Raw genomic sequence first — 20,871 nt, 5'->3', positions numbered from 1 at the left:
TGCTGGAATTGCTTCAGAACAAGAATGTGAGACATTGAATGGCCCAGCCAAAGCCCAGACTTGAATCCCATCTAACTTACCAGAGCTTGAGAAAATCTGCAAGGATTCCCGATGTGCAAAGCTGATACAGACATACCCAAGACGACTCAATGCTATAATCGCTGCCAAACATGCTTCTACAAAGTATTGACTCAGGGGTGAGAATAATTTACTGTAATAGCGACTAAATCACATTAGCGCATGTTAGCTCAACCGTCCCGCGAGGGGGACACCGATCCTGTAGAGGATTTATGTAAATTAGATATTTCTGTGTTTCATTATCAATAAATTAGTAAACATTTCTAAAACATGTTTTCACTTAGTCATTATGAGGTATTTTGTGTAGATGTGTGAGAAAAATACATTTTGAATTCAGGCTGTAACAGAACAACATGTGTAAAAAGTCAAGGGGTATGAATACTTTATGAAGGCACTGTACATGTATCTTTCTAATCAGAAATGTAAAGCACAGTAATACCTCTGCTGTAATAAGTAACATGGTTAGCTCAGTGTTAAAGTGAGTTCAACAGGTTCTTCATTCTACGTGTGTCTACTTGTAGAAATAATAAAGGACGGGACATCAAAACCATCAAGTCTCTTCGGGTGCTGCGCGTCCTGAGGCCCCTGAAGACCATCAAGAGACTACCGAAACTCAAGGTAACCCTTTTCTCAGAGATGACTTCCCATGTTAACCGTGCCTCCTCCAGTCAACAGTCTGAGGGATAGACTACATATGAGATATATCAAGGTGTTCAAAGGTGAGGTAATGTTTATGTGTGGTATGATGGTATCAGGTGAGGGCAGAAGCCACTGTTAAACAGGTGGTGATGACTTTACATCCATTTAGTCACAACTGTTTCCACAAGAGGGTTTCCATGAAGCAGAGAATCAGTCAGAGAGAAGATTAGGTGATAAACCTGAGCGTTTGATCATGAAAACATTTAGTCACAAATTGATTTCCCAAACCTCACACATCCAATTTCTGCTGTGGGGAAGAGTGTCTCTGTCAAACCTGGAGGAAAGGAGTCAGACTGATAACTTTGTGAGTGTACCAGGACGGTCGTCAGTCAGGTGCTACCAGAACAACTGCAATCAATAGACCTGATTATCCTGGGACTGTAAAGTGAAATAAAGATCTACAGAATAATACAATCCTCTTCCAGTCAGTCATGTCACAACAACAGTTTGGGATCATTTTGGACAATTGTATGCTATTTATACCACTTGAGTTAGAAGTCACCCTCAACAAATCAGACACTATAGATGTAAGATCTTAATTTGAGCCAGCTTGCTACAGCAGGAAAATAATCCTGCGTACACAACAGGAAATGTTAATTATTATGTGGATTACAATGAATTACATTTTTTGTAGTGGTTGCTAAATTCTTCGTTAGAGAAAATCAAGTCTGACATTTCACAGTGTAAATTACAAACTTCAGAAGCCTTTTCAAATCTCAAATAAACTACGTTTTAAATGTCCTCCTGCAACAGGTTGATCAAATTAAGATCCTACATCGGTAACTGTACGAAAGATAAACCCCTACAGTTTTAGCGTATGTCTGACTTTTTTTGTTGTTAATTGCCCTCCCTCATCGTTCGTCCTCTGTCTGTGTGTAGGCAGTGTTTGACTGTGTGGTGACCTCTCTGAAGAACGTCTTCAACATCCTCATCGTCTACAAGCTCTTCATGTTCATTTTTGCTGTCATCGCTGTGCAGCTGTTCAAGGGGAAGTTCTTCTACTGCACTGACGGATCCAAAGACACAGAGAAGGACTGCCAGTAGGTGTCTGCTGAGCTGCCTGCATAGGGCCTTATAGAACACTAACATAGTTGAAGTGGATGGAGACTATTGGAGACCTACAGTATTGTCATGTTTTCTAGTTTCTTTGTCCACTGAATGTCCATTGTACACTGTGTGTCTGTCTCGTCCGATCAGGGGCTTCTACATCAACTATGAGAAAGACAAGCAGGAGGTGAAGAGGAGGGAGTGGAGGAGACATGACTTTCACTATGACAATATAGTCTGGGCCCTACTCACTCTGTTCACCGTCTCCACTGGGGAAGGCTGGCCACAGTAAGTCTCACTCTCCATACACACTACTCACTATGTCATAACTGTACTTAGGCTAGACTGAAATATACTTCAGAATGTCAGTGTGGGTGTCCAGTGCTGAGCACAGTGTGATCTGTGTGTCTGTCCAGGGTCCTGCAGCACTCTGTGGATGTGACAGAGGAGGACAGAGGACCCAGCCAGGGCAACAGGATGGAGATGTCCATCTTCTATGTCATCTACTTTGTGGTCTTCCCCTTCTTTTTCGTCAACATATTTGTGGCTCTCATCATCATCACCTTCCAGGAGCAGGGAGACAAGATGATGGAGGAGTGCAGCTTGGAGAAGAATGAGGTGATTGAGTCAACACACACAAGCATGCGCGCACGCACGCGCACACACACACACACACACACACACTTTACACAGAATCCCCAACCAAACTAAATGTAACAGACATTCAATTTGAAATGTAGAATTTCCAATGATGCCATACAACACACCAGCTCAGTGTAAGTGTTAGTGATCTGGTTTGCTGGTAGAATGTAGCAAACGCATCAAAATGACGCCGTCTGTGCATTTAGACTTAACTTGCTCGGTCTTGACAGGTGATTACGTAGAGGAGCACACTGACTCATGGAAAACACTCGGTAAATATACAGGAATAGTGAGAGTGCCCCTCCAGACACAAAGTCTCTCCCACCAGGTATTCCTCAGCCGACACTGACCAGAATGTTCCCAGCAGTCCACATAGCAATGTGTCTACTTCAAGGATCAAATATAAGGACTTTCCCAGAGCTAGCTGCTACATACTGTACTTAATCCCAGGCTATTTCCTGCACAACAAACTGTTCTTCATCTTTCCTTCTTGTGTGTTTTCCCTTACAGAGGGCTTGCATTGACTTTGCCATAAGTGCCAAACCTCTGACCCGCTACATGCCTCAGAACAGACAGACGTTCCAGTACCGCCTCTGGCACTTTGTGGTCTCCCCCTCCTTTGAGTACACCGTGCTGGCCATGATTGCACTCAACACCATTGTCCTGATGATGAAGGTGTGGATAATGATCATATACAAACAGTACATTCATTTACACCTTGTTCATTATCTCTAATGTACAACCTGACCCATATGCTGAACTAATCCCATTTATAAAGCCTAACAGCAGTCCCTGTGGTGCAGAAGGTATTATGGAGCCTGTTGCTGTACCTCAGGGGTGTCAAACATCTGGCCTGCAAGGGGGGGGGGACTATATTTAGCAAATTATCTAGAGGACCAGCTTTTGCAGATTTGGACGCCGAGGAAATATAACCAATTTTCAGTGCGCCCCTCTGGGCCTCGTTGAAGACCGAATTTGGCCATCATGGCAAAATGTATTTGACACCTCTGCTGTAGCTGATTGGGTTGTAAAGATGCATGTCCCTCTACCCTGTGCTGGGCTCTAGCTAACGGTCTGGGTTTTTTCCATCCCGTGAGCATTTCATTTATTCCGAGAAAAAGCCTTCGGTCAGGCAGAGGGAGAGAGCCATCAGACAGAGCAGAGGATGACTCAGCCTTTATTAAATATTGATCTATATCCACCTGCTAGTATTTAACATGCCCTCATTAACTCTGCCTGTACAACTCAGATGAATTACCCCTTTTAGCCTCAGCTCTGCTCAATGTTTCGCTATTTACGTATCAGAGGGAATCTGCCATTAACCTGTGGCTATAGTTCTATAGTTGTATGGTGGTTGAGCAAGATGGTGTGTGTTTGGGTTCATTGTGTCAATTGGGGTTATCTGTGCATCCCAGTAATTTGGAGTAATTCCAATTGTGTTTAATGGTGTCTCTCTCTTTCGCTCTCCTATGTGGTGGTAGTATTACTCAGCCCCACCAGTGTACGAGGCTGTGCTGAAACACCTGAACACAGCCTTCACTGTGCTCTTCTCTGTGGAGTGTGTCCTCAAGATCATGGCATTTGGCTTTCTGGTGAGGAAACAGTTTAAACTTACAGATGTAGGATCTTAATTTGATACGTTTCTTGCTGAGACTTTTCCTGCTTGGCAGGAAATGCAAACTTGTAGTGTATTTGAGTTTTAAAAAGGCTTCTAAAGTTTGTAATTTCAGACTTGATTTTCCCTAACGAAAAATGTATCAACCCCTACAAAAATGCCCATGAATTATAATCCACATAATAATTCACATTTCCTGTTCCTATTTTCCTCCTGTCGCAAACTGGCTCAAATGAAGATCCTACATCTGTACTGCCCATAACATTGTGATCTGATAGTGTATGCAATGCTACTAACATCTACTGACTGAAGAATGGATGTTTTCCTCTCTTTTCCAGAACTACTTTCGAGACACTTGGAATATATTTGACTTCATCACGGTTTTGGGCAGCATCACAGAAATAGTGGTGGACCTGCAGGTAAAAAAGCATGACTGTATATCAGTCAATGGCTGATTACGTTGCCATTTCTATGCAGTGTACTGTAAATAAACGTCATATATAGTGCGAGTGTCTCTCTCATCTCCCTTTAGTCAATTGAGACCTTCAACATGGGTTTCCTGAAGCTGTTCCGAGCTGCTCGACTGATCAAGCTGTTGAGGCAGGGTTACACCATCCGCATCCTGCTCTGGACCTTTGTCCAGTCCTTTAAGGTCAGCTCCACGCACAGTGCAGTACAGCACTGGAAAGAGACACTTAAGACTGAAACCAGGTGTGTGTGTGTGTAACGTCTGGTACTGTTATTTTATCATGACATAGGGTTTCTCTTTCAGGCTCTCCCCTACGTCTGTCTGCTCATTGCCATGCTCTTCTTCATATATGCAATCATCGGAATGCAGGTAAGGTGTTGCTCACACGCTTGATCTATTCTGCCACTTTCTTGGTTCGTCATTGCATGGTGTGAATGTGTCGGTTCTGCATATAGCACAAGACATATCTCATGAATCTTCTCTATTCATATACTGTCCATACTGTCTATACACTCCATTATATACTGAACAAAAATATTAACGCAACATGCAACAATTTCAACAATTTTACTGAGTTACAGTTCATATAACAAAATCGGTCAATTGAAATAAATTCATTAGATCCTAATCTATGGATTTTTGCATAGGCCCACCCACTTGAGAGCCAGACCCACCAACTGGGGAGCTAAACCCAGCCAATCAGGGCTTTTTACAGACAGAAATCCTCAGTTTCATCAGCCGGGTGGCTGGTCTCAGACAATCCCGCAAGTGAAGAAGCCGGATGTGGAGTTCCTGGGCTGGCGTGGTTACAAGTGGTCTGTGGTTGTGAGCCCGGTTAGACATACTAACAAATTCTCTAAAACAACTTTGGAGGTGGCTTATGGTAGAGAAATTAACATTCAATTCTCTGGCAAAAGCTCTGGTGGACATTCCTGCAGTCAGCATGCCAATTGTACATTCCCTCAAAACATTAGACATCTGTGGCATTGTGTTTTGTGACAAAACTGCACATTTTAGAGTGGCCTTTTATTGGCCCCAGAGCGAGGTGCACCTGTGTAATGATCATGCTGTTTAATCAGATTCTTGATATGCCACACCTGTCAGGTGGATGGATTATCTTGGCAAAGGAGAAATGCTCACTAACAGGGATGTAAACAAATTTGTGCATATGTAAAAAGTCTGGAATCTTTTATCTCAGCTCATGAAACATGGGACCAACACTTTACATGTTGCATTTATATTTTTGTTAACGACTCTGACATGGCTCGTTCTGATATTTCTGATATATATTTGGAATTTGTGTATTATTTTGTATTGTTCGGTATTACTGCACTGTTGGAGCTATAAACATAGGCATGGCGTATGTGTACACGACCCATACAATTTGATTTGAATATTCCTCAAGGTTTTTGGAAACATCAGACTGGATGAGGAGACTCACATCAACCAACACAACAACTTCAAGACCTTCTTTGGTGCTCTGATGTTGCTATTCAGGTACAGTAGGATATCCTGCATGTGTCACACAGTGGCTAACTAAGGCTCAGTCTCTGAACAACACACTGCTGTCTGCCTGCAGGAGTGCCACGGGGGAGTCGTGGCAGGAGATCATGCTGTCATGTTTAGGGGGGCAGAAGTGTGAGCCAGACCCCTTAGCTCTAACGTCAGACCATGAGGAGCGCTGTGGAACTGAGTTTGCCTACTTCTACTTTGTTTCCTTCATCTTCTTCAGCTCATTTCTGGTAAGAGTCCTACTCTAAGAGTCCTACTGTCCTACTCTATGAGTCCTACTCTAGGAGACCGTCTCTTACCAGAAATGAGAGGAAGAAGTTGAAGGAGACACTTACATGCATACATATTCCCTTTCATGTACACCTATTGTAGTTCCTTGTCTATGACCTCCTCTAATCACTGTTCAGATGCTGAATCTGTTTGTGGCTGTGATCATGGACAACTTTGAGTACCTCACCCGGGATTCTTCCATCTTGGGGCCTCATCATCTGGATGAGTTTGTTCGTATCTGGGGTGAATACGACCGAGCTGCTTGGTAAGTCAGAGGCCCAACAACACATACTAACACATACAAAGTAGCAGCACAGCACATATGTTGTACAGCATGTGTAGGAATGATTTACTATTTTAATGTTATTCTAATGTTTCACCCAACTACTTACAAATACCACCATATGGCCTTAACCATTTCACAATATGAATAGTATTGCATATTTGCCTAATTGTTGTCCGATATGTCCTGATGCTCTGCTCTCCGGGTTCTTGTTAGGACAATGGTGGCAAACCAGCTCTAATAAACTCCAGCAAAGCTGAATCTCTGTGTTTATTGTTAACTACAGAAATATATGTTCTTTCCAGTGGAAGGATTCACTATAAGGAGATGTACACAGTAGTACGCACTATTTCACCTCCCCTGGGCTTTGGAAAGAACTGCCCCTACACCGTGGCCTGCAAGGTTTGGCTCCCCCACCACTACCCCATCACTTCCCCACTATCCCTTGATCCCTTAACCCCCTCCTACCTGTTGGGACCCTTCCTATGCCCCCTTCCATTCCTCTCCAACAATTTTCACTACCCCTCTAAGGCCTGCTTGCACTGCTGAAGGGGGACCACCCTGGTTCTGCCCCAGGCCAAAGAATGACTGGGTTATGGCTTCAGGATACAAAGAGACGGCTCCTCCTCTAGCATACAGACAATATCATTATGCACTTCATGCTGTAGATGCAGAGCAATGAACTATTGGAACATATAGTGTAACAAACAACTACACAAAACCAGTGTGCTGAGTCGTGACACTCTGTGGCTGGTTGGATCTGGTACCTCTGATTTAGTTGACTGGTTATAGTATAATCATGAGAAGGGTTATAGTGGGGCCAACTGTAAGTCCCTCCCTGACAATTGTCAGCAGTAACGCTGCAGGTTTAGGATGCCAGGTAAGTATCTGCCAGATCCACAGAGGACCCTGCTGTCATTCCTTTGGTCTTTGATTTTAGATTTCTTCTTCTCTCTCTTTTCTATGCCAAGTCTGCATAGAAATACCACAACCTGATTTGATCCTCTCTGTGTAATGCCATTGAATAACCTTCTTTCTGATCTCTTCCTTTTTTTCATATTATTTTCTTCCTCCATTCCTTGGTAATACCTTCCCTGCCCTTCCTCCTCCTCCTCGTCCTCCTCGTCATCTGCCCTGCTCCCTGCCTCCTCCCCAGCGGGCGTATTCATTACACTGACATGTACGAGATGCTGACTGATATGTCGCCACCTCTTGGCCTCGGAAAGAAATGTCCCTCCAAAGTGGCTTATAAGGTAGACCAAAGACAACTGGGCAACGTTTCTACATTTAGTCAATGGAGATGGCAAAGTAAAACCTCTGTGTTGTATAGCCAATTCTAATGAAGTGTGGAAAATGACTGTTGTCTATATCGTACCGTAACGTCTCGCTTGTGGAATTGTAAGAGAATCCACGATGGTGTTTTTTGATCGACAGATGACAATACGTAGAGTAAAAATAAATGAGCATTGTGCTTTGGCGTTTTCTTTTTTGTATTGATTTGCATCTTGGCAGAGAACTAACTGAGTAAGGTTTTGTGTGTTTAAGAGCTGTTTGTGGAATAACTGGTTTTCAGTGTCAGTAAGAATGCTTCGGTTTAGAAACGGGTGCAAAAAGCTAACATGTATTTCATAGAGCCACATTGTACAGTGTCAGAATGCCAAACAACCTTTCTCAATCACTGCTGCTTGATTACTTCCTCTATCTCTACGCATGTGCCTTCTGCCCTTGCCCTCTTTGCCTTTTTTTCTCATTATCATTGTCTTGTCATATGTGTGCATGGACTGTACAATGGGAATGAACCTAACCTCTTTGTGCACACTGTGTTGTGAGTCTCTTGGCTGTTGTTACAATGTCATACTTATTAGAGAATTGTGTTATTAAAACATGCATTTATAATCCTTCGATTGTAAGTTTAGCTTGAACAGTGAAAAAAGACCATCAAGTAGTTGAGACTTGTATATTACTGTAAGGCATAGATGGTTAACTGAGCTTCTCTTGTTGGCAACATGTTGTCTCCTGGTTAGTGAGTAATATTTCCTGCTTTGCTCCCCCCTCTTTCCCTTCCATGGACACCCTCAGAGGCTGGTGCTGATGAACATGCCCGTGGATGAGGAGATGTCTGTTCACTTCACCTCCACCCTCATGGCCCTGATCCGAACTGCCCTGGAGGTCAAGATAGCCAGAGGTCAGGCTAGCATGTGAAAATAGCTGAACATGAACAACTCTCTGAACTTGTTGTTCTTCTCAACTTTCTCTACACACTGTTGACCAACTGCCCCCATGAGCACCTGCTGCATGCTTCATCTCCTGTTGTTGTTGTGGTGTTTCCAGGAGGGGAGGACAGGGGGCAGATGGATTCAGACCTACAGAAGGAGATTAGTATCATCTGGCCACACCTTTCTCAGAAAACGCTAGACCTGCTCGTCCCCATCCACAAAGGTGACAGTCAGAATGTATAGTACCTCTGGCATTAGTCAATGTAGTTGAACTATTTGCTATAGTAGTTTTGCTTTTCAAAGAATTCCAAATGAGTGACATTATGCCATTCTTCCAGCCAATCATATGACCATTGGGAAGATCTACGCAGCTATGATGATCATGGACTACTACAAGCAGAGCAAAGCCAAGAAGCTCAGGCAACAGCTGGAGGAGCAGGTATATCTACCTCTATGTACAGTATGAAACTATGACCTCTGAACAGTAGTTTGCATACTCTCATACTGGACCTATTTCATCCTCATCCCCTATAGAAACACGCTCCCATGTTCCAGCGCATGGACGCGTCCTCTCTGCCTCAGGACATCCTCTGCAGTGCCAAAGCCCTTCCCTTTCTGACCCACAGCGCTGGATCTGCCCTGTAAATATGCTTTTTGACTCCTAAAGTCCCCGAGCCTGTGTGTGCGTGTGGGTACGGGTATGTTAATAGATGTGTGTGTTCATCCTAGATAGGCATGCTGGGCGCCGATGACGTACGCCGTCGATTAAGGCAGCCCACGCACCTCTCTGATTCTGAGGGGTTGGGTTAAATGCGGAAGGTTGAATGCATTCAGTTGTGCAACTGACTAGGTGTCCCCTATCCCTCTCTGAATGTCTGTCTTCTTATCCATTCCATCAGGACCAGAGGAGGGTTTGTGGCCTTGAGTCCCATCTCCCCCCAGGAGATGTTCATGCAGCCCATGTCCCAGGACCTTGAGGAGGACTACCACCACTATCACCACCACCACCACCAGCTCCACACTCTGGTAAGGAATAGGTCTCAGGTACTGTAACACCCCCAGAAACACACTCACTCAACGCCCTAATCAAAGCAAATCAAATCAAAGGGATAGTTCACCAAAATTTCTAAATTACACATTGCTAAGTAAATCAATGTATGTATGTTGAACAAAAATATAAAACGCAACATGTCAAGTGTTGGTCTCATGTTTCATGAGCTGAAATTAAGAATTTTCCATACGGACAAAAAGCTTATTTCTCTCAATTGTTGTGCACAAATTTCTTTACACCCCTGTTAGTGAGCATTTCTCCTTTGCCAAGATAATCCATCCACCTGATAGATGTGGCATATCAAGGAGCAGATTAAACAGCATGATCATTACACAGGTGCACCTTGTGCTGGGGACAATAAATGGCCACTCTAAAATGTGCAGTTTTGTCACATAATACAATGCCACAGATGTGTAAAGTTTTGAGGGAGCATGCAATTGGCATTCTAACTGCAGGAATGTTCACCAGAGCTGTTGCCATAGAATTGAATGTTAATTTCTATACCTCCAATGTCATTTTAGAGAATTTGGCAGTATGTCCAACCAGCCTCACAACCGCAGACCACTTGTATGGCGTTGTGTGCAAGCGGTCTGCTGATGTCAACGTGATTTGAGTGCCCCATGGTGGCGGTGGGGTTATGGTATGGGCAGGTATAAGCTATGGACAACAAGCACAATTGCATTTTATCTATAGCAATTTGAATGCACAGAGATACCGTGACAAGATCCTGAAGCCCATTGTCATGCCGTTCATCTGCCGCCATCACCTCATTGTTCCGGTATGATAATGCACAGCCCCATGTCACAAGGATCTGTACACAATTCCTGAAAGCTGAAAATATCCCAGTTCTTCCATGGCCTGCATACTCACCAGACGTGTCACCCATTGAGCATGTTGGGGATGCTCTGGATCGACATGTATAACAGCGTGTTCCAGTTCCCACCAAAATATCAAGCAACTTTGCACAGCCATTGAAGAGGAGTGGGACAACATTCCACAGGCCACAATCAACAGCCTGATCAACTCTATGCGAATGAGATGTGTTGTGCTGCATGAAGCAAATGGGGGTCACACCAGATACTGACTGGTTTTCTGATCCACGCCCCTACCTTTTTTAAGGTATCTGTGACCAACAGATGCACATGTGTGTTCCCAGTCATGTGAAATCCATAGATCAGGGCATAATTCATTTATTTCAATTGACTGATTTCCTTATATGAACTGTTAGTCAGTAAAATCTTTGAAATTGTTACATGTTGCAGTAATATTTTTGTTCAGTGTACAAGGTATGGCAGCAACCTATGCTTTGGTATAGTTTCCCTGGCAGTGGCTCGCACTGTTTCCAAATGCTAACATTTTTGCATTTGGTGCACAAATCACATTCAAGTCATGGGACTGATTTTTGCATTTTTCGGAATCAATTTGAGATACTTTCAGATGATGTGGACATGATGTGTGTAGATTGCTTACATGGTAAGTAAACCAATATTTAAATTTGTCATTTGGGTGAACTATGCCTTTAAAGTTAATTCCACATGTACACAGTGTAAAAGCACTGACGTCAGTCAGTATGTTACTCACTTAATGGGGAAATGATTGTGTTTTTAGTATCACACACTTAATGCATTAGTAGTTAGACTTTTGATGGATCCAGTGAGATATTATGGGGTTGGGTTATAGTCTGGTAGGATGTGGTTGTGATCCAGAGAGAATGGGAGGGGGGAATTGAGACTGTTTGTCCCAGGAGAGGCAGCGTCTGGCTGGACTCACTCTGACTCATCCAATCCCCCATCCATCACTGTGTCACTGTCCAGTCAATTAGTTGTCGCTGTCCCAGCCCAATCAGTATGCAGTATTCGGACGCTAGTGGGGTGTGATTTGTGTCGAGAGGTTTTATGTATGGTGCCAGTGTATTCTGCTTCATCATCAAACTCTTGTCTGAAACAACATTGTATAAAGCACTGTTGCTGATCCCTACACTCTTATTCTTAGAAAAAAAAGGGTTCCAAAAGGGTTCTTTGGATATCACCGTTTTTGGTTCCAGGTAGAACTCCTTTGGGTCCATGTAGAACCCACAGTGGAAAGGGTTTGACCTGGAACCGAAAAGGGTTCTTTAAAGGGTTCTCCTATGGGGACAGTCAAATAACAATTTTTCCAAGCGTGCACAGTACGATCAGACTGTCATCATAACTATTAGACCCAGCACAGATTCTTTTCTCATCTGTGATTCAGGCACCCTTTTAGTCCTTTTTTGCCCCAAATGGTAGTTACAGTCTTGTCCTATCGCTGCAACTCCAGTACAGACAAGGGAGAGGCGAAGGTCGAGAGGCATGCGTCCTCTGAAACACGACCCTGCCAAGCCACACTGCTTCTCGACACACTGCTTGCTTAACCCAGAAGCCGGCCGCACCAACGTGTCGAAGGAAACACTGTACAACTCGCGACTGACGTCAGCGTTCATGCGACCGGCGCGCCAAAAGGTGTCGCTAGAGCGCGATTGGACAAGGACATCCCAGCCAGCCAAACCCTCCCCTGTGCCGCCTCATGGGTCTCCCGGTCACGGCTGGCTGCGACACAGCCTGGAATCAAACCCAGGTCTGTAGCGACACCTCAAGCACTGCGATGCAGTGACTTAGACCGCTGCCCAACTCGGGAGGCCCCGTCATACACACTCTCACGTTACACTCAAAGCCATTCAAACTCACACCTATATTTTTATCAATACACACTCTAATGACCTCTACACAATCAATGCCAGTTCTATCTAGCAGTACTGGATTGTAGTAGCTGATACAGCTGCCTTGCCCCCTTCTGTGTCATTCCCAACTTCACCATGGCAATGTCTTACCATGCTGTCCACTCCACACAGTGTTGTTCCTTGTTTTAGGCATTATGACTGCGCACCCATTTCTATGAAATGGTATCATAATTTCTTCGCCATAGGCTTTGATGGACCATGCATATTATGCTTACTTTGCAAAATTGGCGGGATTCCGCTGAGCTTTGGCACTATGGAGAGTGTGACTCTGACTACATGAAAGTGTGTGCCTTTCTGTAAGTGTGTCAATGGAACAGAGATGGAGACTGCAGCTTGTCTCTAGTGGTTTAGTGTCAGACTCAGCACTCCTCTCATGGTTTTGTGGTTTCACTGTACTGTGCCGGTATTTGGCACCGTTGTCATCATACAGAGCTGTATGACATATGGCTCTCCCACACACCTCTCTGTTCTTTGAGCAGCTGTACAGAGTTCTGTTGGAGGATACTACTCACATCTTTTGGATATGGTTTCTCAGCTCCTCTCAACTCTTTGGTGATGAGTGAGGCATTTTGGTTTCCTAAGCCTGCATGCATGTGACTGGTTCTTTCCTCCGCTTCATGACTTTCAGTTATTCAAGCGCCAGCTTTAACCCCTTTTTGCGCATGTTGACTCCGCCCCCTTCCTCCCCTCAGCCCCTCCTCTCTGCCCCGCCTGGTTGTCAGCCCCTCATTGACAGTGGTATTCCAACCCACAGTACATCTGAGGAATAGACAGGCACCACTCACACAGGTTCACAATGAATAGTGAAAAATGAATACATTACACTGCCAACACACAGTGCTTTGGCTGTCACTGTGCTCAGCCAGTGCTTTTACTCTGAGTTAAGAGGGTGTACGGCTATTCGATATTGATAGCTCCACTCTACAGTATGTCAGTCAGCATACTACATCTGCTTGTGGCGTGTTGGTACAGTAGTCCTCTGCTGGTCCCCTGACGTCATTGCTGCAAACTCTGTCTGTTTTCACACATTAGAACTCTGCTGTGTTTCTCTCCCCTTCCTCTTTCTCTAACTATATAGGTTCCGGAGCGCAAAGAGTTTAACCGCATCCTTTGCCCTACTAACAGGCAGGATGCCCCACTCAAGGTGCCCGGGTGGGCAGTCTCTATCCGAGCCTCGTCTATGCCTCAGCTGGCTGTAGACACACAGGTACCTGTTACTGTACAGCCCCTCACTTCCCCTCCTCTACCCATGGGGAAAGAATAGGACCCAAGCAGACAGCCTCTGTGGCGGCTTCAGAGGGATTGATGAACACTGGGGCAGTGCAGGGACATAGATACAGCAGTCAGTCAGCCAATCTGCCATGAAGTGGAGGATTGGGTGTTACTAGGTTGCTATAGTAGATACATATGATTTCAACTGTTACCTTCAATGGTTGTTGACAGTGTGGGTGGCATACTTTGATGGTTTCTAATCCTTGCGTGGCAAAAATGTCAGTATGCCAGGTTTTCCAAAACGGTGTCTTTTTAGTTCAAGGTAATATGGCTTGGAAGTGACTTTGGGTCCTTGAAAAGCGCTATGTAAATACCATGTATTAAACATGGAATGTGTGTGGTGAATGGGAGAAAGTCTTCTGCTCAGAACTAGAACTCCACACACTTCCTACCCTCCCACATTCTCTCAACCAATTGCATATGCATGTGTGTGTGTGTGTGTGTACTGTATGTGTGTGTGTTTATCTGTGTGTGTAGGTTGGGACGGACAGCAGCAAATTGATGAAACGCTCCTTCTCCACTATTGGTGATCAGTGCGTAAATGGGCTGTGGCAGGAGGAGTACTCTCTGGAGAGGGTCAGTTCTGACCGTCTGTATAGACCACGACAGAGGAGCATCAGAGGTACCTTATACACAGTTGCAGGAATGTGTTCACTATGCCATTGCTTAGGGTCTATTCACTGGTCCTGTTCCATTTGAAGAACTATTGAAGAACACTGGTGGTTCTCAGTTTTAGAAGCCCCCTGATGAAAGCTGTGTGTTTACTAAAATGTATGTTACCCCCTCTTCATAGCTCCCCTCTCTCTCCTTGCCTCTCAGGCATCAGGTCCAACCTCAGGGAACCAGTGGATCAAGAGCGGGGGCGCTCCAAAGAGCGGCGCCACCTGCTGTCTCCCGACGTGTCCCGCTGCAACTCTGAGGAGCGGGGCCAGGACCCGTCACAGGAACGCAAGCAGTCCCGCTCCCCCAGCGAGGGACACGCACATGTCCACCATAGACAGGTGGGTGTTCTTTTAACGGCCCTGACACTGTTATTATTTAATTCCTGGCTTTAACTGTCAATAACCGCCCCTACTACCATTAAAGCCTGGTTTATGTGTGAAATCTCTTATCTCTGCAGGGCAACACTTCAGGCAGCCCAGGCCCGTCTAACTCTGAGTCCAGCACACCCAGTGGCCGTCGGCAGCTCCCCCAGACGCCATCGCGGCCACGCCTTCACATCTCCTACTCCCCCCTGATATGCCGAGCCCACCCCTCCCCCCCTGCTGTCAGCGAGGGCAGAGCCCAGACCCAGGAGGCCCCTGGAGAGACGGAGGAGCCCTTGTGGAGGGAGGAAGGGGAGAGACCAGCCCAGGTGGCAGGAGGAGGATCGGGGGTGGGGGTGGTAGTAGGGGTGAGTGACCCAGGGTTAGGGGTCAGTCACCCACATCCCTCCCCTCATCGGTACATCTCGGAGCCGTACCTGACCCTGCACGAGGAGTTCCACAGCCCAGACTCCTCAGGCCTGGAGGAGACTCTGACCTTCGAGGTGGCCATTGCAACCAGTCTGGGTCGGGCCAACACCATCAGCTCTGCCCCCCAGCTCAGACACAACTGGCAGGTCCCCAACGGACACTTCCATAAACGCCTGGGTCAGGCCAGCTCTGTGGCCGCCTGCGAGCTCCTGTGTGACACCGACGAGGATGACCGCTGTTAGGGCCAGGACTGGGAGAGGAAGAGGAGGAAGATGGACAGCAAAACTGGGTACCAGAGAGACAGGGGTCCTCAGTCTGAAGTACACTGTCAGGGCGTGTACTGAGTGTGCATCTGTCTGTGTGTGTGTGTGTGTGTGTGTGTGTGTGTAGGAGTGCAATATGTTTGCCAAATCAATAAGACAGGGAAGATATGGGAAGTGCACTGCTGACGTACAGTGCAAAAGTTCACCAGTTGCATTTTGATTGTTGTTTGAACAAAGTCGAATAACTGGGGAGAATGTATCCTCACTGCTTAGACCTATGAAAAATAATAAGTATGTTTCAAGTACAGTATGTAGCTGAAAATAGCATGTGAGACTGAAGTAGCAGGAATGTTTTAAAATTGTTCTCTTTTCCTCATGTAAGATAAGAAGAAAGCTCTCAATTGTTAGATCTTTGTGGATCATGAAACAGTGATTGGTGTGTAGGGATCCGAAGCAGACATTGGCTGTCACAACAGACACTGCTTTAAAACAACCCAGCTAGCACATTTGGTTGCTTGGAAATTGTGGCAACGAAAGTTCTTGGTCCTGGCAACGAAGCCATACGTTTCTTCACCAGTAAAATGCAACGTTTTTTAAACATTCTGAGAATGGAGGTGAAAATATTGTCTCTTCTGGGAAAGTACATTTTTAGGTTGCAGAGAGGATCTGAGAACATTTTACTATGGTTACCTGAAAGTTTTATTAACGTTCTGAGAACGTAAATTATAGGTAGTTTTACTGTTTTGAACTCCAAGCACAGATAGGACATTCATGAGGCATTAATCATGCAAACACATTTCTTTTTTTATTGTGGCACAGAGCCAGTGAGATTCAAACCTATAATCCTCTGTTTTCTATTCATGGAATTAGTCCACTGTGCCACCAGGATGCAGTTAGCATGCCATGTTTTTTTTAAACTCATACAAAGCTGTTAATTTTAGTCTATTCAAAAGACCCTATTTCAAAGGAAACAAGCACTTATTAAGATCAGGTGTGGCTCATTAGTGGTCATGGTCAACACACCTGAACACACTTAAGAGTATAAAGAGAGTTTTGTTGAAGCTGTGAACAGAATGTACAGTAAAAAGTTTGGACACACCTACTCATTTCTTTATTTTCTATATTGTAGAGTAATAGTGAAGACATCAAAACTATGAAATAACACATATGGAATCATGTAGTAACCAAAAAAGAGTTGAACAAATCCAAATATATTATAGATTTTAAATTATTCAAAGTAGCCACCCTTTGCCTTGATAACAGCTTTGCACACTCAACCAGCTTCATGAGGAATGCTTTTCCAACAGTCTTGAATGTTTTCCCACGTATGCTGAGAACTTTTCCTTGATTCTGCGGTCCAACTCATCCCAAACCTTCTCAATTGGGTTGAGGTCAGGTGATTGTGGAGGCCAGGTCATCTGATGCAGCCCTCCATCACTATCCTTCTTGGTCAAATAGCCCTTACACAGCCTGGAGGTGTGTTGGGTCATTGTCCTGTTGAAAAACAAATGATAGTCCAACTAATCGAAAACCAGATGGGATGGCATATCGCTGCAGAATGTTGTGGTAGCCGTGCTGGTTAAGTGTGCCTTGAAATCTAAATAAATCACCAACAGTGTCACCAGCAAAGCACCCCCACACCGTCACACATCCTCCTCCATGCTTCACGTTGGGAACCACACATACGGAGATCATCCGTTCACCTACAGTACTCTGCGTCTCACAAAGACACGGTGGTTGGAACCAAAAATCTCAAATTTGGACTCTTCAGACCAAAGGACAGATTTCAACCGGTCTAATGTCCATTGCTCGTGTTTCTTGGCCCAAGCAAGTCTCTTCTTATTATGGTTGTCCTTTAGTAGTGGTTTCTTTGCAGCAATTTGACCATGAATGCCTGATTCCCACAGTCTCCTCTGAACAGTTGATGTTGAGATGTGTCTGTTACTTGAACTATGTGATTTATTTGGGCTGCAATCTGAGGCAGGTAACTCTAATTAACTTCATCATAGCGCTTGACTGACCTTCATGTCTTAACCCTTGTGATGTTTTAAGGGTAAAAAATGACCCGCCACTATGTTTAACAGCAGAGAAAACCCCCTAAATTATATTTTGTCAACTTGAAATTTGATTGAGTGACCCCAACATTAGAAAAAGTGAAACATTGCCTTTGTTCGTATTTCAAAGAAAGCTGTACACCACCAGGGTACAAAGATTGTCTAATAGGCTGACCACACCGCTCGCGTTGCGTGCACGAGCATCGCAAAATAAATGTAGAAATCCATGTTATTAAATGATTACACCCACACTGCTCACGCGCACCAATGAGTGTCTGCGTTGCAAAAGGCTAAAATAGAAATCGGTTCTATTTCTGACGCAGATCATGCTACAAGTCCTGCCACTCCCATTGGTTTGTAGAAGCAGGTACCCACGTGCCATCTCCTCACTGGTTATACCCACGTGGGTGACTGAAGACGAACGAGGTCGAGGCGAGGCTATACAAGTGCTATCTCTTGCAAAAGAATATGTTTACACCTATGCAGTACCTTTAGCAGCAGTAATAATAATAATAAACCTCTACTTTAGTAAAGAAAACAATTATGACAGGTGTGTTAAAAACGAGTGGTGTCCACTGATGCAATCAATGCTGTCTTTCTGCATTGTGAAGAGTGACAGGTGACAGGTTGTTTCTTCATGGAAAATAGATTTGGGGTTTAAAATTCAATTAAGCTGCTTTATTTTAGGGGTAATGAAGGCAGGTAATTTTTTACCCTTAGGACAAAGGGAGTATACAGAATGCTAAGACTACACAAGGGATGTCTTAAAGTAATGATGGACTGTCGTTTCTCTTTGCTTATTTGAGCTGTTCTTACCATAATATGGACTTGGTCTTTTACCAAATAGGGATATCTTCTGTATACCACCCCTACCTTGTCACAACACAATGGATTGCCTCAAATGCATTGAGGAAAGAAATTTCAGAAATGAACTTTTAACAACTCACACCTGTTAATTGAAATGCATTCCATGTGACTACCTCATGAAGCTGGTTGAGAGAATACCAAGACTGTGCAAAGCTGTCATCAAGGCAAAGGTTGGCTATTTTGAAGAATATAAAATATATTTTGATTTGTTCAACACTTTTTTGGTTACTACATGATTACATATGTGTTATTTCATATTTTATTATTCTACAATGTAGAAAATAGTCTAAATAAAGAAAACCCCTTGAATGAGTAGTTGTGTCCAAACTTTTGACTGGTACTGTATATGTTTTTAAATAACATTCTCAGAATGATCTTGGAACTAGTGATGAGGAAACTAAGCTTCCTGAATTGGCGCATTTCCAGCCAATTGTGTCAAAAATAGGTTAATTACTCGAAGCTTTGATCAACACGTTGTACACTAGTGGCACCTGCTGGTCAAAATAATTTAGAACCGCCAAATTATTATAGATGAAGTCGCACACGCCGTAGCGCATGTGCAGGGTAGCGTTTTTGTCTTCTACCAAAACCAATACCAAACCAATCAGGTGGTTGCTCGAAAAAAAACTAAGTTTCGGATGTCACTGATCTCGTACTTCTGATCAAGTGAAACAAGCATTGGCACACTGCTTCAAAGTAAACTTCTAAGCAATTTCGACCCATGCCTCGGAACGTAACATTACTACTTTGAGCGTTGCTAATGTTTTCTTGTGGTTTTTATGGAACGTTTTCTTAATGTTCTGAGAACATTTGGGGTGGCAGGTAGCCTAGTGAGCGTTGGGCTAGTAACCGAAAGGTTGCTAGATCAAATCCCCAAGCTGACAAGGCAGTTTCTGAACCTTCTGAGAACATTACTTTAAATAGAGCCATGAGGAAACGTGTAGAAAGTGTTATGCTGAAGTACAGAAATTCCTACAGAAGAATGTTGTTTCTTAACGTTCTCTGAACAATTTGAGAACATTACTTTAAATAGAACCATGTGTAAACGTCATGCTGTGTGATTGTACAAAACATTAAGGACACCTTCCTAATATTGAATACACTCAATGTATATGGCTCTCAGAACTTCTGTGCTAGCTGCACCTTTCCCAGACCCTTGTGGGAAGGTTGTACAGTATGCAAAATAACCATAGGGCAACCACGCTCTCACCAAGCTCTATGAAACATATGGTTCTCAGAATGTTATGTTATTTAGGACCCGTTAAGCAAGGACATGACCTTTCCCTGATAGATACTGTACGTTTCCAGAGCTCTGGGGCTTTGAACCCTCTAATGTGAGGTGTTCCAGTGTCATTCCATGTAAAATCTCTAGTTCTCATTTTCAGCCTAAACATGGTGGCTTTGTCCTTGTGTGATCTTCAGTGTGTCTCTGGACAGAAGACCCACTGCCATGCTGGTGTCTGTCACTGTCACCTCATTGGATTAAGCATGATTACCACTTTGAGTACTTGGGAGAGGGCCAGCCCTAAACTATAGACCCTCAGTGGACAGCAGCAAGACTGGCCTCTCCTAAACTACAGACATAGTGTAATGTTCATGTGCTGGATACTGCTGTCATGTCAATAGGAAAATAGGAATAGGAAAACCAGGCCCTGATAAAGACATGCTCTGGAAACATTGGCGATGACTAAGTATTTTTTAAACCTCCCACTCTGGGCTGGATGTGTTAATGTGTAGTTCATACATGCATAATCTATGAGCAATTAGTACACAAAATCCCTAGTTTGGAAGCAACTGATTTTTTGGAAGCTGTGCTGCACCATTTTTCCTAAGTTTTCCCCCACGAGAGCCATCCCTCTAGTAATTTGAGTTCAACCAATGAGCTTCAGTCCCTCGCCATTTGAGTGACCACACAGCAGAGCAAGAGAGGGAGCAAAGACGTGGTGCACATATGAGACACAGTACTCAATTTTCGTGGACCACTTTTGGCTCGTAAGCTCTATTTTCAGAACTACTGGCTAAAAAGTAAACAAGTACTGGACAATCTCTTTAAGCTGGAGCATTTGAAAATTATGTGAGACAACTCGGATTTCTACAGAGACTACAAAGTCTACAAAGCCATTTTTTCTGTAAATAGAATCAAGTGTCTTGAGGTTGTTTCCTTTTGTGTAATGAATCATATCTGTCATTTGATGCTAATTATTTCAACATGGATATTTTTATGGATGATTCCTAACTATGATTTATTTTGAAGTTAACTGCCATGTCACTCAACACTGACCGAGTCCATTTTTGCTATCAGGTTTACAGTGCTGTATAAA

The 20,871-nt window shown here is 44.1% G+C and overlaps 1 protein-coding gene across 1 annotated transcript in view; it reads left to right on the top strand.

Moving 5' to 3' along the window:
* The window catches only part of LOC109898786 (voltage-dependent R-type calcium channel subunit alpha-1E-like), a 105,149-nt gene extending 88,384 nt beyond the window's left edge, over positions 1-16,765 (top strand). The window contains exons 25-46 of the mRNA XM_031832858.1: positions 600-696; positions 1,657-1,817; positions 1,975-2,112; positions 2,241-2,442; positions 2,977-3,141; positions 3,948-4,058; positions 4,420-4,500; positions 4,614-4,733; positions 4,854-4,919; positions 5,956-6,047; positions 6,130-6,292; positions 6,470-6,597; positions 7,772-7,868; positions 8,695-8,800; positions 8,947-9,054; positions 9,170-9,270; positions 9,366-9,472; positions 9,731-9,875; positions 13,719-13,847; positions 14,390-14,534; positions 14,732-14,913; positions 15,033-16,765. Coding sequence (XP_031688718.1) covers positions 600-696; positions 1,657-1,817; positions 1,975-2,112; positions 2,241-2,442; positions 2,977-3,141; positions 3,948-4,058; positions 4,420-4,500; positions 4,614-4,733; positions 4,854-4,919; positions 5,956-6,047; positions 6,130-6,292; positions 6,470-6,597; positions 7,772-7,868; positions 8,695-8,800; positions 8,947-9,054; positions 9,170-9,270; positions 9,366-9,472; positions 9,731-9,875; positions 13,719-13,847; positions 14,390-14,534; positions 14,732-14,913; positions 15,033-15,608 — 3,220 coding nt within the window. The 3' untranslated portion in view covers positions 15,609-16,765. The remainder of the gene's footprint in view (positions 1-599; positions 697-1,656; positions 1,818-1,974; positions 2,113-2,240; positions 2,443-2,976; positions 3,142-3,947; positions 4,059-4,419; positions 4,501-4,613; positions 4,734-4,853; positions 4,920-5,955; positions 6,048-6,129; positions 6,293-6,469; positions 6,598-7,771; positions 7,869-8,694; positions 8,801-8,946; positions 9,055-9,169; positions 9,271-9,365; positions 9,473-9,730; positions 9,876-13,718; positions 13,848-14,389; positions 14,535-14,731; positions 14,914-15,032) is intronic.
* The last annotated feature ends 4,106 nt before the right edge of the window (positions 16,766-20,871 follow it).

Source organism: Oncorhynchus kisutch, linkage group LG10, assembly GCF_002021735.2.
Source record: "Oncorhynchus kisutch isolate 150728-3 linkage group LG10, Okis_V2, whole genome shotgun sequence".
Taxonomy (NCBI): Eukaryota; Metazoa; Chordata; class Actinopteri; order Salmoniformes; family Salmonidae; genus Oncorhynchus; species Oncorhynchus kisutch.
Note: the sequence above shows the minus strand (reverse complement) of the source record. Positions and strands in the feature narration are given on the sequence as shown.